The 13785-nt window shown below is 42.7% G+C and overlaps 1 protein-coding gene across 1 annotated transcript in view; it reads right to left on the reverse strand.

The window, feature by feature from the left end:
* Positions 1 to 13785, reverse strand: part of LOC311004115 (uncharacterized protein) — a gene marked incomplete at both ends in the record, with an annotated part of 80192 nt that overhangs the window by 33609 nt on the left and 32798 nt on the right. Inside the window, one exon of the mRNA XM_083996063.1 lies at positions 9958 to 10131. Coding sequence (XP_083852189.1) covers positions 9958 to 10131 — 174 coding nt within the window. The remainder of the gene's footprint in view (positions 1 to 9957; positions 10132 to 13785) is intronic.

Below are 13785 nucleotides of genomic sequence, written 5' to 3' on the forward strand. Positions count from 1 at the left end.
CCAAGCTGGGAAATGACAGTGCAGCAGCCTTACACAGACACACAGTGACGATGACAACATATAGTATAAGAATATAAAGAGTAAGAATATAAAGAACAAACTATACATAATAAAATATTAAAATATAAAGAACAAACTATACATAATAAAATAGCAATAAAATAAAATGTGATGTACAAAAGTAGCCTATATACAACAACAAATTGGCAGTGTCTATATATATATATATATAAAAGGGTCTTGCTTTCGAGAGCCCAACGCCTACACCCTTGATTATCTCAACAAAAAACAAAACAACCCATATAAATTAAATAACTTACAAGACCAAAACAACTCGAAACTTTAACATCCAGTCAAATGTCCAACGTATATTTTCTAATTTGTTTTTTCTTTGTAAATGAAAAATATCTGTACAACCCTTCAAATCATTCTGTTGAGTTTTACTTGGACAACAGAAGCCTCCTGTGACTCCTGAGCAGGTTTATGGACCCGGAAACATCTCGAGTGTTGTAAGGTCAGGGCAGTTTTCATATTTTGTTTTATATGTAGACACACAAAAAGTAGGCTACAACACAATGATGCAAAATGTCCACAAAATTATAGCCAATATATTGGACAGAGGTGAACAATCTGATCATCAGTATCTAAATACATCTGACCTCATTACTTTTTTAATTTATTTATAATATTGCATTTTTCTTGTGTTTTTTCTTTTTTCTTTCTTTCTTTCTTTCTTTCTTTCTTTCTTTCTTTCTTTCTTTCTTTCATTGGTGTCTGCTGCTGCAATATTGGGAAACGTCCCCATCGTGGGAAACGTCCCCATCGTTGGATGAATAAAGTAACATCCTATCTTATCTTATTATATAATGGTAAAATGTCACTTATTACACACAGAGAGGTGAGGCAGAATCTGATCCTTACTGTATTTTCACAGCTTTATTCATGATCATACATGAATGAATCATTCTGTAAAGTGTTGCTGCTGTTAAACTGAATGTATATCTAAAGGTAGGACTTTATATTGTGCATCTTAAACATTATTAGTTCCGTCCTCCTGGCGGCGGGAGGCGGTTATGGTTAGGATTAGGGTTAGGGTTACTTAAATCGGAGAAATGGGAGGTTGGACTAATGGACGCAAAAATATAGAAATGGGAAGTTGGAGAAAGTTGGAGGTAAGTCCACAGACCAGGATGTAGTTGCATGTCCCTGAGTATCTGCACGTGTGCATATGGCTGTACGGTACTCAAGGTCTGCAATTTAACCCACTGGGAATTTATTACATTTTCAGGAGGGTTCCTGAAAATGTAATAAATTCCCAATAATGTTATAATGTATTTACATTATCAGTAAAAATGTTATTACAATATCAGTCAGGACATTTTATTACATTATTGGTGGAGTTATTACATTATTGGGTTTTATTACATTTTCGATTGAGTGAAGTGCAAATTTCATTACATTTTCAGGCGTTATTACATTTTCAGGAAATTATTACATTATAGGGTGCTGCAAGGCTCCGTTCATGAACGTCCGCGAGCAGCGGTTGAGTGCATCTCTGCTTGTGCCATAAAAGCTATAGGCTATAGGCTAGAGAAATTAAAGATACAGTACGTAAAGTCTTTCAAAATTTCTTTAAAAAAAAAAAAAATTAAATAAGACAAACAGACCTATAATCCTATAGGACTGAATAAGTCCATGGTTGTACAGTGTATAGTTTCTATAATGTTCACTTTTTGTTGACAGTTTAATTATTCATTCTGATGAACTGAAGTTCATTTATATTTTTTCACTTTAAAACTGTAGAAAACTAAAATTGATTAAAATATTGGAAAAGAGTGTTTCATGTTTAACTTTATATCTTCTGGAGATCGTTGATGATGATGATGTCACTGTAGCTACAGGCTCAGACTTTGCTGCAGCAGCCGTGGGTTTGAATCCAACCTGCATGAAATTTTGATATTCTGATTTATTGAGATGCCCCTGAACATGACATGAGAGTCTAGGCTACTAAAGAAGAAAAGGAAAAACAAAAATCTAATAAAAGCGAGAGGAAAAAAGACAAAACAGAAACCAAGTTTATTCTCTCTTCACTGTCTGAATAAAAGTAGAAATCATTAGTTAAAGTTCATTTAGCAGCAGTTTGTTACGTTAAAGTCTGAACATCTTGTGGAGAATCCACCACAACACCTGCACTATATATATATAAATATAATATATAATACACATATGATGTAACTAACACCTTCATGACCGAGTCCACAGTGAGTTTCAGTGTTATTCTGGTTCATGTTGCCGTGACAACATGTAAATAATGACACAGGCGTGAACTTTGTTTCAGTTGAAACCTTTATTTATTTATTTATTTATTTTAACAGTCAGAACGACACGGTGCTCTTCATGTAGCTCAGGCCGACTTTTCAAAATAAGAGTCTGCAGTGAAACCACCTTCGTCCTGAAAGTAGCCTGTACCTTTTATCATAACATCGAAATCATTCAGAGAAACAATAACAGTCAGCAGCAGAACAATAATAATAAGTGATTTTTCTGTTGCCATGACGCTGATGAGTTCATTATTAAACTGTGTTCATCTCTGTCCTGTGAAGACGACGTGAGTGAGAGACAGAGACAGACGTGTAGAGACTGAACTGTCTGTTCAACAGAGAGAAGGTTTCTGTGACAGGAGGAGACTCTGCTTCACTCAACACAGACTCACTGAGGAACCAGGACTGAGTCCAAACCCAGGATAGAGAGGTTGAGTGGAGGTGGTGTTGAAGGTGTAGAGGCGGATCAGTGAGTCAGAGGAGACTCTGTAGAAGGACAGAGAGCCAGCAGGACAGTCCACATACACTGCTACTCTGTTAGAGACAGAGGAGGAGGAGGAGGAGGAGGAGGAGGAGGAGGAGGAGGAGGAGGAGGAGGAGGAGGAGGAGGAGGTGATAGGTGTCATTCTGTTATTGTGATAGACTATGTAACCATCATCATAGCAGTTCAGACTCCAGGACTGATCGTTCTCTCCAAACCAACAGTCATCACTGAGTCCTTTCCTGCTGATTCCTCTGTAACTCACTGATATAACAACGTCTTCTCTCCACTCGACCTCCCAGTAGCAGCGACCAGTCAGACCAGTTGAACACAGCAGCTGAGGATAGAAGTCAAATCTGTCTGGATGATCAGGATATGACTGATGCTCCTCCACCCATGTTGCCTTCCTGTTGTTGTCAGACAGTTTGATCTTTGTGTTCACTGTGTTTGTGTCGATTGTGAGTGGACAGGAATCTGATGGAGAGAACAAGACACAGCTGCAGTTATTGATCATTGATCAGTTATTGACAGTTTGATGAAGACTCATGAGGTCAGTGATGTGACAGTGTGAAGATGGTTGAATGTGCTGCTTTGTTTCCAGTAGGGATGCACATTTTGAATTTTTTTTCTGACCGATAACCGACGCTCGTTAACCGATTATTAACCGTTAACCGATAAGATTACGACGCTGGCGGCGTGCGCTTTGACAGCTGATCAGTGCCACATCCACTCTGCTCTGTCTCAGCTGATCTCTCATATGGAGGTTAGATCGTCCAGTGTAGAACTGTTTTAGTTACAAAGTGCAGCCAAACACCAGACTGAAGGAGCAGCAGAGCTCCTCTGTGGAGCTGCAGGAGAGCTGCATCAGCCTCCTCTTTTATTTATTTTTTTCAGCGCCGTTGTTACAGGTGATGCACATCTGTGTCTGTGTAGCTACATTTATGGTCTGACCTTCCTTCATGGGGGCTGCTGCACATACTGTCAGTCCTCCTGTGGAACTTTTTACCGCGAAATATGACTGAAGACACGTGGAAATCTGCACGTGTCGACACGCCCCCATGAGTTGACGACAAGGAGCTAATAAAATAAATAACTGATAGTATTAATCGGTCAAAGTTCTTGTTATCGGTTAACGGTTAAACGGTTCAACATGTGCATCCCTCGTTTCCATGAATCAAAGTAAAAACAGACTTACACTTCCTCAGACCTGGTGTCAACCATGGGACTCCAGCAGGCTCCACCCTGAAAGGAGGAGGGGGGTCAGAGCAGCACCTTCTCTGTCAGCATGCACACATGGACATTACATGGCTCTCACACACACACTGTTTTATCACTGTGTTCACATGGAGGCTGGTATGTCTGGATGAACACTGAGCACAGAGAAGAAGGAGCTGGAGTCTTTATCTAGTGATGATACAGAGCAGCAGGAGACCAGGAGGAAACACTTCATCATGTCTTTTCTCCATGTGATGTCACTGCAGTGTGAGACACACACTTTCACTCTCTGACTCTCAAGCTGCACAAACACGTCACAGCAAAGAAGATGAAGACACAACAGGTGGAGCTGACCAGCCCAGATATCCCACAATGCACCAGGAAAGAAGAAGAGTGCAGCTGTGAACAGTGGATGGTTTCAGTGTTTGATGAGGAAGGAAACACACTCAACACGTTTGTTAGAGCTCAGTGAAACACACAGTGAGTTTAGTGAGAAACACTGAGTGTGAACACAACTTGTGTTTGTCTGAAGAAAACTCCCCAGGAAGCTGAAGAATGAGGCTGTGAGCAGGTTTCCACAGGAGCCACAGCAGCAGTGAGTGGATGAAGGAGCTCTAATAGAAACCATCTGATCACAGTGACAGGACGGATCAGGATCTCATGATCAATGACTCTGTTCTTCTCTGCTCTTCACACAGATCAGCTGCAACACACTGACTCACTGAGATCAGTCACATCATGTGGAATAAAGCAGCCGTCCTCAGGACCAGTCCTGAGCTCCATCAAACCTGTCCACACATTTTGACTGGACTTGAAGTCAGAGTCCAGAGGAAGCAGAGAAACTGTAGAGCAGAGAGAAGCAGGCTCAGCTCAGAGCACATGGACTCAGACAGGAAGTGAAGCTCCAGCTGCTGGAGACTGTCATTAAAGCCCCAGTATGCGATTGATTTGGCTTTTTATTAGCAAAAATCTAATATTGCTTTCATAAATACGTATTTCACTGAAGTGGAATCACACCCGCATACAAACGAAAGCTTTCTCGTACCTTTTCTCCTGATTAATCTATCAACTATTTTTTCGTTTAGTCGATTAGTCAAACGATTACAGTGTTTCCGCCAGGATTTTTTTAAAGAGTGGCGGCGAGGGGGTGGTCTGATCGACGGGGGGGTGGGGGGGGGGGGTGCGCGCGACCGGGTCGTCGACTAGTCGCTGATGACATCATTCATATTTTTCCCATCATAACTAAAATCCCAGGAGGAGGGAAATGCTCTGCAACAATCTGTATTCACTGACTGACAGCTCACGCACAGTCCACAGTACAGCAGCTTTATAAACAACAAACTGTAAACCAGTTTGTTTTTTTGTAACTTATACAGGTGCAAAAGAAAATACTGTAGCTACTGTTCATTAAACAATTAGGGAGGAAAACGACACACAGGCCTCGTCACCATCACAGTCCTGCTCAGTCACAGTTTCACTCACAGTTTTTGTTTTTCCTGGTTGGTTGCTGTTGTTGTGCGCGACGTAAAGCTGTCGATATGAGCGGAGTTTTTTTTTTTTTTTTTTTTTTAATTGCCAGCAGCCCGACACACTGGCCGCGGAAGCGGCAGTTTCTCCTGCTCTCTCTCTCCGCGCCGGTCAAACATCCACCCGTCTGTAGGCTACTCGGTTTTCCACACACACAGGTCTGTTTCTAGCGCTGTATGAGTGTCTTGTGTGCAGAAGCAACTGACAAATATTTATAGACGGACAAGCAAACTTAATCATCATTTATTTTATTTTGAAAATTGACCGGATTCTCTCGCCTTTTCTGTGCCCGACTTCCTGTCTGGTACGCGCTCGTTCTATCCAGCTTGACTGCGCTCGTATTTTTTTCATTCAGCCACTCAGCTGTTGTTTCAAGCCGCTACTCCTGTAGCCTACTGTTACATGATCAGCGACTAGTCGACGTCAAGCTCAAAACGTCATTGTGGAGCAGGGGACTAGTCTGTGCAACCCCTAGTAGAAAACCTGCTTTACATTGTTTTAACATAAAAAATAAAAATACAAAAAAATAAAAAATCATCATTCTGAAGGTGTGGCGGCTTTTATTTTGCCGTGGCGGTGCGCCACGATCAATTACATGCAGCGGAAACCCTGGATTAATCTTTTGACTAATCTAACGATTATTTTTTGGTTGACGATTAGTCATTTACAAAAAACACTTCTGAACACTTCTCTTATTTAAATTCTTCATATACTCTTTCTGGTGTGCATTCCTCTAAATCAGTGGTTCCCAACCTTTTTTCCTCAAAGACCCTTGCTTTTGTCAAAGACAAGCCTTTTTATTCTATTTTGTGCCATCCTTATTTTGTTTTATTATATTTCATTCTATTTTTTATTTTGTCTTTATGTCAATTGTCCTTTGTTGTGTCATAATTGTTATCAAGTCCCTATAAGCAGGTAGGTTGTATGTAGGTTTTTGTTCCTATTGATTTTGATGATTTTGATTATCCAATTGGATGTGTTATTGGAATTTTAAAATGTCAATATGCACAAATCTAATTTTGATAACCTCACAACCTCACAACAAACAAAGCTCTGTGGACCCCCTGACATCTCTGACGCCCCCCTGAGGGGGGCCCGGACCCAAGGTTGGGAACCAATGCTCTAAATAATCTTTTTCTTTTGGAGGGGAAAAACTGTGCCACATCAGTTTGCTTTAACCTGGAAAATAGACAGATAAAGCAGAGTGCACACTATATATTAGCACAGTGTTTTTGAATAGGCACATTTATTTAGTATAGTCATGGAGCAGACCAGTGTTTCCTCTAGGATCCTCACTTACGATCTGCATGCTGTGCTGCGTCCGGGTGCACAGAGAGCAGCAGCGGAGTGGATTTAAAAAAAAAAAAGACAACACGAGGACGTGTTTACATCTATGGATACATAAAGCAAGGAGACTGTGGCGGGTGGTCCGATTGTCCGACAAGGGAGGGGGGCGCGGGGGGTCCGCGATCGGACTGTATGAGTTTCACTTTTACTGCGCACTGATGTCATGCATGCGCCCTTCGCTCTCTCTCTGTGTGTGTGAGAGAGACGGAGAGAGAGAGGGAGAGAGAGAGAGTGCGCGTCAATAACGGCCAAAGAGTGCTATGCAGAGATGAATGAACGGAACGATATTGCAGCTTCAGGTGCTTGTTCATCGCTGTGCTGCTGTGGTACAGCATGTGTTTTTCTGCTGCACGTGTTACAGTCTATGGTTCACAACCCGACGGTGTGTTGTCTACCTGTCGCCGTATTTTTGTCATCGACGTAATCGGAAAAACAACTCGACGGTATGTTGAACGTGTCGACGTATTTACGTCATCGACGTAATCGATTAGGTCGATTAATCGGGACAGCCCTACTTGTTTATCCTGTTAAATGCAGCGTCTGTTGTCTGTCTGACTTCTGCCCGAGTTCACGTAAACGCAACATCAAGAATACGTTCCGATATGCAACCACACCGCTAGATGGGGGTAAATCCTACATACTGGGGCTTTAAGGAGCCACTTTGTGGCTTCATCTGATCTGGAGTCAGCACACACACAGTCTGAAAACAGCTGTTTGATCACACACACATTCAGCCACAAACACTGATTATTACACTGTTCACTACACTCACTGTCTTCTGATTGACAGCTCCAGGCCTCTGGACGGTGAGGACATCTGGATGTCACACTGTGATTGACTGTCTCCTCAACACAACAACACATCTCATCAGGACAAGACCAGGATCTCAGAGAGACTGAGCTGATTATTGATCATCAATATCTGACCAGACAGAGACCTGATGGTGCCGCCTGGTTTCTGTCTCTTATTTCCTCCTTGGTTGGAGACGCTGGGAGACGAATGTCTCTGAGCAGTGGACATGCTTTGATTCTTGTTGCTGTGTTGTTGTTAGTGTGTCCACACTCAACAGGTGTCTACAGTCTCTGGGACTGTTCAGATCAAACACTCTGTTGGTTCAGGAGCAGTTCAACCAGCTGCAGCTGAAATGTTTCCTGATACACTCTGAAATAAAGTCTGATCCAAACATCTGGAGAGACTCAGAGCACAGCTGCCAACAGCTGCTTTCATCACTGACATCTCTTCTCCTGAATATGACACAGTGAGTCATGATGAGACACTGAAGTCATCATGAGGAGAAACTCCTGATCCCAGTAGTTCATCACTGTGTCTGATGAAAGCTGCACAGTTCATGTTTGAAACACTCGCATTGAATCTGACTTTTTCAAATCAGATTCAGGCCACTTTTAAATGTGGTACTGAATCGGATACGTATCTGATTTTTTTGAATGCGACCGCAATTTGAACAGCCAGGTCGCATTTAATGCGACTTTGACGTCATTCTGACCCGCGCTGCACTGTTTTGTAAATGAATGACAAATAAAGTTGATTGAAAAACCAAAAAATGTGCTACAGGCACATATTTCTGAGAGGGGGGGCAGGATTTTTGTTGGGAGAGTCAGGGGATGAGACGCACACTTATCAATGACCGATTTGATATGAGATTTCTTCAAATAATAGCCGGTATTCATTTGTTTACACAAACAAATAAAGGCCGGCCCTAAATACAAGCCGGGTCCAAAAAAAAAACTCAGTCGCCTGGAAAAAACTGACAACGATATGATCAGAAACTCTTTCAACTTTGTGGATTGTCTGCATGTGAAGACTGAGTGGAGTAAAGCTGACCTCATCCTCTGCTTCAGAGAGGGACAAGTTGCACTGTCAGGCCTGGGTCTCTGCTCCGTCCCCGGTTCCGAACGGGCTCGGACACGGAGCAGAGGGCGGGGGCGGTGTGAAGCGATACAGCGCAACGGTGACAGAGACCCATGCAGGTCCGACAGCGCAGCGAGGACAGTAGGCCTACGTGAGGAAGAGGAAGATGAACTAATGAACGATGAGCTTGGTCGCTAATGTGTAAAAATAAACTGAGGGATTTAGAAATAAAGGCCATCGGGTCGGCCGTAGCGTCACACTGAGCTGTCAGATGATGAGCCAGGCAGGCTGACTGCATCACATCAAATGTCGGTGAGTTTAAATTCAGACTCTCTTTTTTTTTTTTTTAAGCGTAATGGGTATAGGGAGGCTGATGGAGTGCGGGAGGGGTGGCGGGTTCGAGTCCGACGTGATTATTATTTTTTTTTTAGCATTAAGCCATAAAGTCCTACAATACCGGTTGCCGTTGCCATGGTTGCTTCCGTAAACACCGTTGTGGCGTGATGTCATCAATGATCAACTGCGCATGCGGGTCACTTCAGGAGCTTGAGCTGTTCACACAGCAATCCATAGACAGGCCACATTTAAAGACGTAATGTGAACAGCCAAACAAAAAATCGGATTTGAGCAATAAATCGGAATTGAGCATTAAGACCTGCGGTGTGAACGTAGCCTTTGGCTTCAGTATAAACTGTGTTGGGACGAGTCAGACTGAGACAGAGGACGTCAGTGGAGTGGGAGGAACTTCACTGTGGCCTACACCACCTCTGGATATGGTCTCTGAGTGATGGGATCTGATGTCATCAATGCATGGATCACCTGAGACAGATGTTAATACCAGGTGTGACCAGGTGTGAACGGGGCCATAGAAGATGTTCCAGCTCCTCCTCCTCTATCAGACAGTGAGTGTGGCTGCAGCAGCCTCTCCATACCTGAGAGAGTCCAGTCTCCAGTCTGGATCCTCCAGTCCAGCAGACAGCAGCTTCACTCCTGAGGCTCCTGGATGGTTGTAGCTCAGGTCCAGCTCTCTCAGATGGGAGGGGTTGGAGCTCAGAGCTGAGGCCAGAGAAGCACAGCCTTCCTCTGTGATCAGACATCCTGACAGACTGAACACACACAACAACACACAGGAACCCTCTGTCAACACCTGCTGCTGTGTTCAAGTGGCATCAGATAAACAGCTGGATGTATCCTCACCTGAGAGTCTCCAGTCTACAGTGTGGACTCTCCAGTCCACCAGACAGCAGCTTCACTCCTGAGTCCTGCAGGTTGTTGTTACTCACGTCCAGGTGTCTCAGACTAGAGGACTGGGAGCTGAGGACTGAGGACAGAGCTTCACAGCTTCTCTCTGAGAGGTCACAGCTGCTCAGTCTGAAGACGAATTCAAGGAAAAACACTCACATACTCAATATGAAGGAAATGGCAGGTTAGAATCAATAAATACACAACATTTCAACACAAACCTGAGAGTTTACAGTGTTTCTTACTCAACATGTTCCAGTTTGTATAAATAGATTTATAGATATATTTGATTATATACTGTGATCTCTCACTCATCTTTGTATAATCTTAAATATATTTGTTTTGTTGTTTGTATACAGTCAGTGTTAAAATCACAGACACCCCCTAAGGTGATATAACCCAGCCCTCTGACCTTTGACCCTCTCTTTCCCTCCAAACATTTGCCTGAAGACAATGTGACTGTACTGACCTCACTTCCTTTGTTTGTTGATTCAAGTTGCTCATGTTGTTTCAATGTTATCATATTGATTTTTATCTCATACTAGAGACCTGAGTTTGACCTTAAAGGGACAACGAGGAGTTTCTATTTGGTTATAAAAAAAAGTCTCACGTTAATGTGGATGAATCTACGCTACCCACACTTGTTAATGGCTCCATTTTTGATAAATATAGCGTTTTGTCTCTATCGTTATTTTGTTATTTTAATTAATGTTGGAAATGTTGGGCGAGCTGACCAGCGTTTCCTTACTTTAGGTTTCTCTGATGCTGCCTGGCGGGTCATGAGAATAACGCCGCCGAATCGTCGTTTATGGTTGGAACTACGATGGTATCTGATCGTCTTGGAACCTCTGACTTTCATTGTTGATGAATGAAAACATTCTGGGCAAGACGGACGTCTTGCGCCGGTCAAAGAATTTCACCGTGCGCACGGAGCCTCATGGTAAATGTAGTAGAAAACACTTCGCTTTCCAAAACTCCTCGTTGTCCCTTTAAAGTGAATCAAAACTGTTGATGTGTTAATTAAGTTAAAGCAGAAGTAAGCTGAATGTTTGTGTTTATATATAAGTCTTAAATAGTTATATCTTCCGACAGCAATCACTTATTAGGTGGGTCATTTACAGAAGTTCCGTGACCGTGGAGAGCGAAGGTTCATTTCTCACTGGATTTGGTATCTATGAAGGTTAAATAGAAAATTTAGCTAGGGTGCCCCGCCCAAAAATGTGGGGAAAATTTTTGAGAGCCCTAAATCCAAAATGGCTACCGTCCGCCAAGCTGGAAATGATCTTTTCAATGGTTTGGCCCACAGTGCTGCATAATACATGGTTTCTATGACTATTTGGGTCAAGAAGTTCATAAATTATGTAGATTTATTGATTTGACCTAGTTTTGATCATCAAATTCAAGATGGACGCCAATTTTTGGCCCTTTAAATGGCCATTTTTCAAAATCGTCATAGAGCCTCAATATTAGGCTCAAATGAAAGCTCTGCTCATACTGAGTTCAGTTTAGGACAGTAAAATTACAAGTAGGCCACACAGAAGTCATCTCAAAGGTCAAAAAGATCAAGGTTTGTGGTGAGAAACAAACTTTGCTGATGTTCTTTTCCATTAGTTACCTGAACTGTGTTGGTCAGTGGTCCCATCAATTCATTATGAACCAGGAAATCATTTTACACTTAAATAGCATAAAATATTTCTAAAGTTGTCTTCTGCAGTGATTCAACAAAGCTTACCTTACTCTTTAATAATACCACACTCAACCAATACTAGTGAGTCGGGCGGCTTGTCGGGTCCAGGCTTCAGCACCCATGTGTCGGGCCACATCGGGTTTCAATCAATACGGGGATAAACTTTGCACACAAGCCCTCCAAGCTAAATTTTAATTTGGGGCCTGCTATTACTGCCAATAATACTGATTATTGATTATTTACACACCTACTACAAACTTAGTTAATTTTTCTAATCAGTCATTACGAATCATCATCCTAGCCTGGCTTCTTTTTACACATCTAGCCTATGTTTTTTTTTTTTAAATCAGAAATGGTACCAAATTCAGCTGAATGTGCAGCCTGGGGTTGATTTACACTTAACATTCAAATGATATAGTACTCAAGTGTGATGCTTTGAACTAGGCCTACAAAAAGTAACAAAATAAACCAATAAACAATGCATTTTCTGTAAACACGTCATCTGCTTTTTAATCTTTGGTTTAAAATAAACTGCACAAGTGCACAAATGTGCAACAACAACTTGAAGTGCAACAACAACAACTAAGGGTAATTGTAATTATGCAGGATTTCTGTAGGGATCGACAGAAGTTACGCACTACAGATTTAAAAAAGTGAATTGTTTTTTGGGGTCCCAGTGGGCATGGGGCCCTAAGCAGGTGTTAAGTTTGCTTATGCTTTGGGCTGGCTCTGTCTGCAAGCATAACTAAACAATCACAAGTGGCTTAAGGGTCAACAGGTAGATCACAAAAAAAAAAAAAAAAAAACGGTGACTGTGTGGCGGCCGCTGGCTGTCCTGGATTACCGGTAGTTCTGCGATTCTGCAGAATACACAGATGGCCTGTCCGCCCCTGCCCCTGACCAATATTCATTCATTCATTCATTCATTTTCTATACTGCTTATCCTGCACTAAGGTTACAGGTGAGCTGGAGCCTTCAGGCATGGTACATCCTGGACAGGTCGCCAGTCTATCGCAGGGTTAACAACCGTTCACACTCACACCTATCAGAGTTAGAGTCACCAATTAACCTCACCTGCATGTCTTTGGTCTGTGGGAGGAAGCCAGAGTACCCAGAGAGAACCCACATGCACAGGGGGAACATGCAAACTCCACACAGAGGGCCTGATCAATATCACCAATATCACCGCAATAAAAGAAATCCTCCTCCTCCTCACTCAGTCACTCTCACCCATTTACAGTATTATCTGTTGTGAGGGATAATACCAGCTATGGATTAGCTTTAGTTGTGAAGAAATGTGACCATGTTTGACATTGCAAACAAACATAAAACCCCAGTCTATAACTCCTTGCCATAGCTACATAGGTGGTTTGCAGGTGACGTCACATGGAACGTCACAACTGCAGATGGGATGGGATGGCAGGAAGTGTTTTGCCGACAGGATAACGGTTGGAAAATGCCCAAGTTTTGCGCTGCTACGGCTGTACAAACCAGTCAAACCGGGAAAAACAAAATAATAACAACATTGAGGGAGAAAGAAGTTATTATCTCAATTACGTGACTGAAACATGGCATGTAATTCCCACCAGCCGCGTTGTGTTCACAGCTCGGGGCCGTTCACCGCCTGACGGCGGAGGAAGAGGTGTCATAAGACGACCGAGGCAGATGCAACTTTTCAATGATGCGCCACAAGTCTGAGACGCCCCGTCTGCCTCGGCCGTCTTACTGACCCACCGTCCTTCCGATCCTCCGCCCTTCCTGATCGGCACCGAGCTGCAAACACCCCACAGATGAAAGCGGGGCGGTTGGTTTTTGCTCCAGTCCAGTCTCTCCACTCTGGCCTTTTTTTTCACGTTTCCTCAGTGTGTGTGGATCACATCCGATATCTTTTTCTATTTTTAGACAATACCTGCTACTTGCAGGCTTACCCAACACTTTTGAGTACTCGCTTTCCATTAATTTCCAATCACCGTTCTCCACTTCCTGCCCCCCATCTGAACTTCACGCGTCATCGGAATCATGTGACTGCACACCACCTATTGGTGCACATAAAATATTACCTGGTTGTGGATTATCATTGAGCTGTTAGATTGACT

This window comes from Trachurus trachurus (assembly GCF_905171665.1).
Source record: "Trachurus trachurus genome assembly, chromosome: 21".
Lineage (NCBI taxonomy): Eukaryota > Metazoa > Chordata > Actinopteri > Carangiformes > Carangidae > Trachurus > Trachurus trachurus.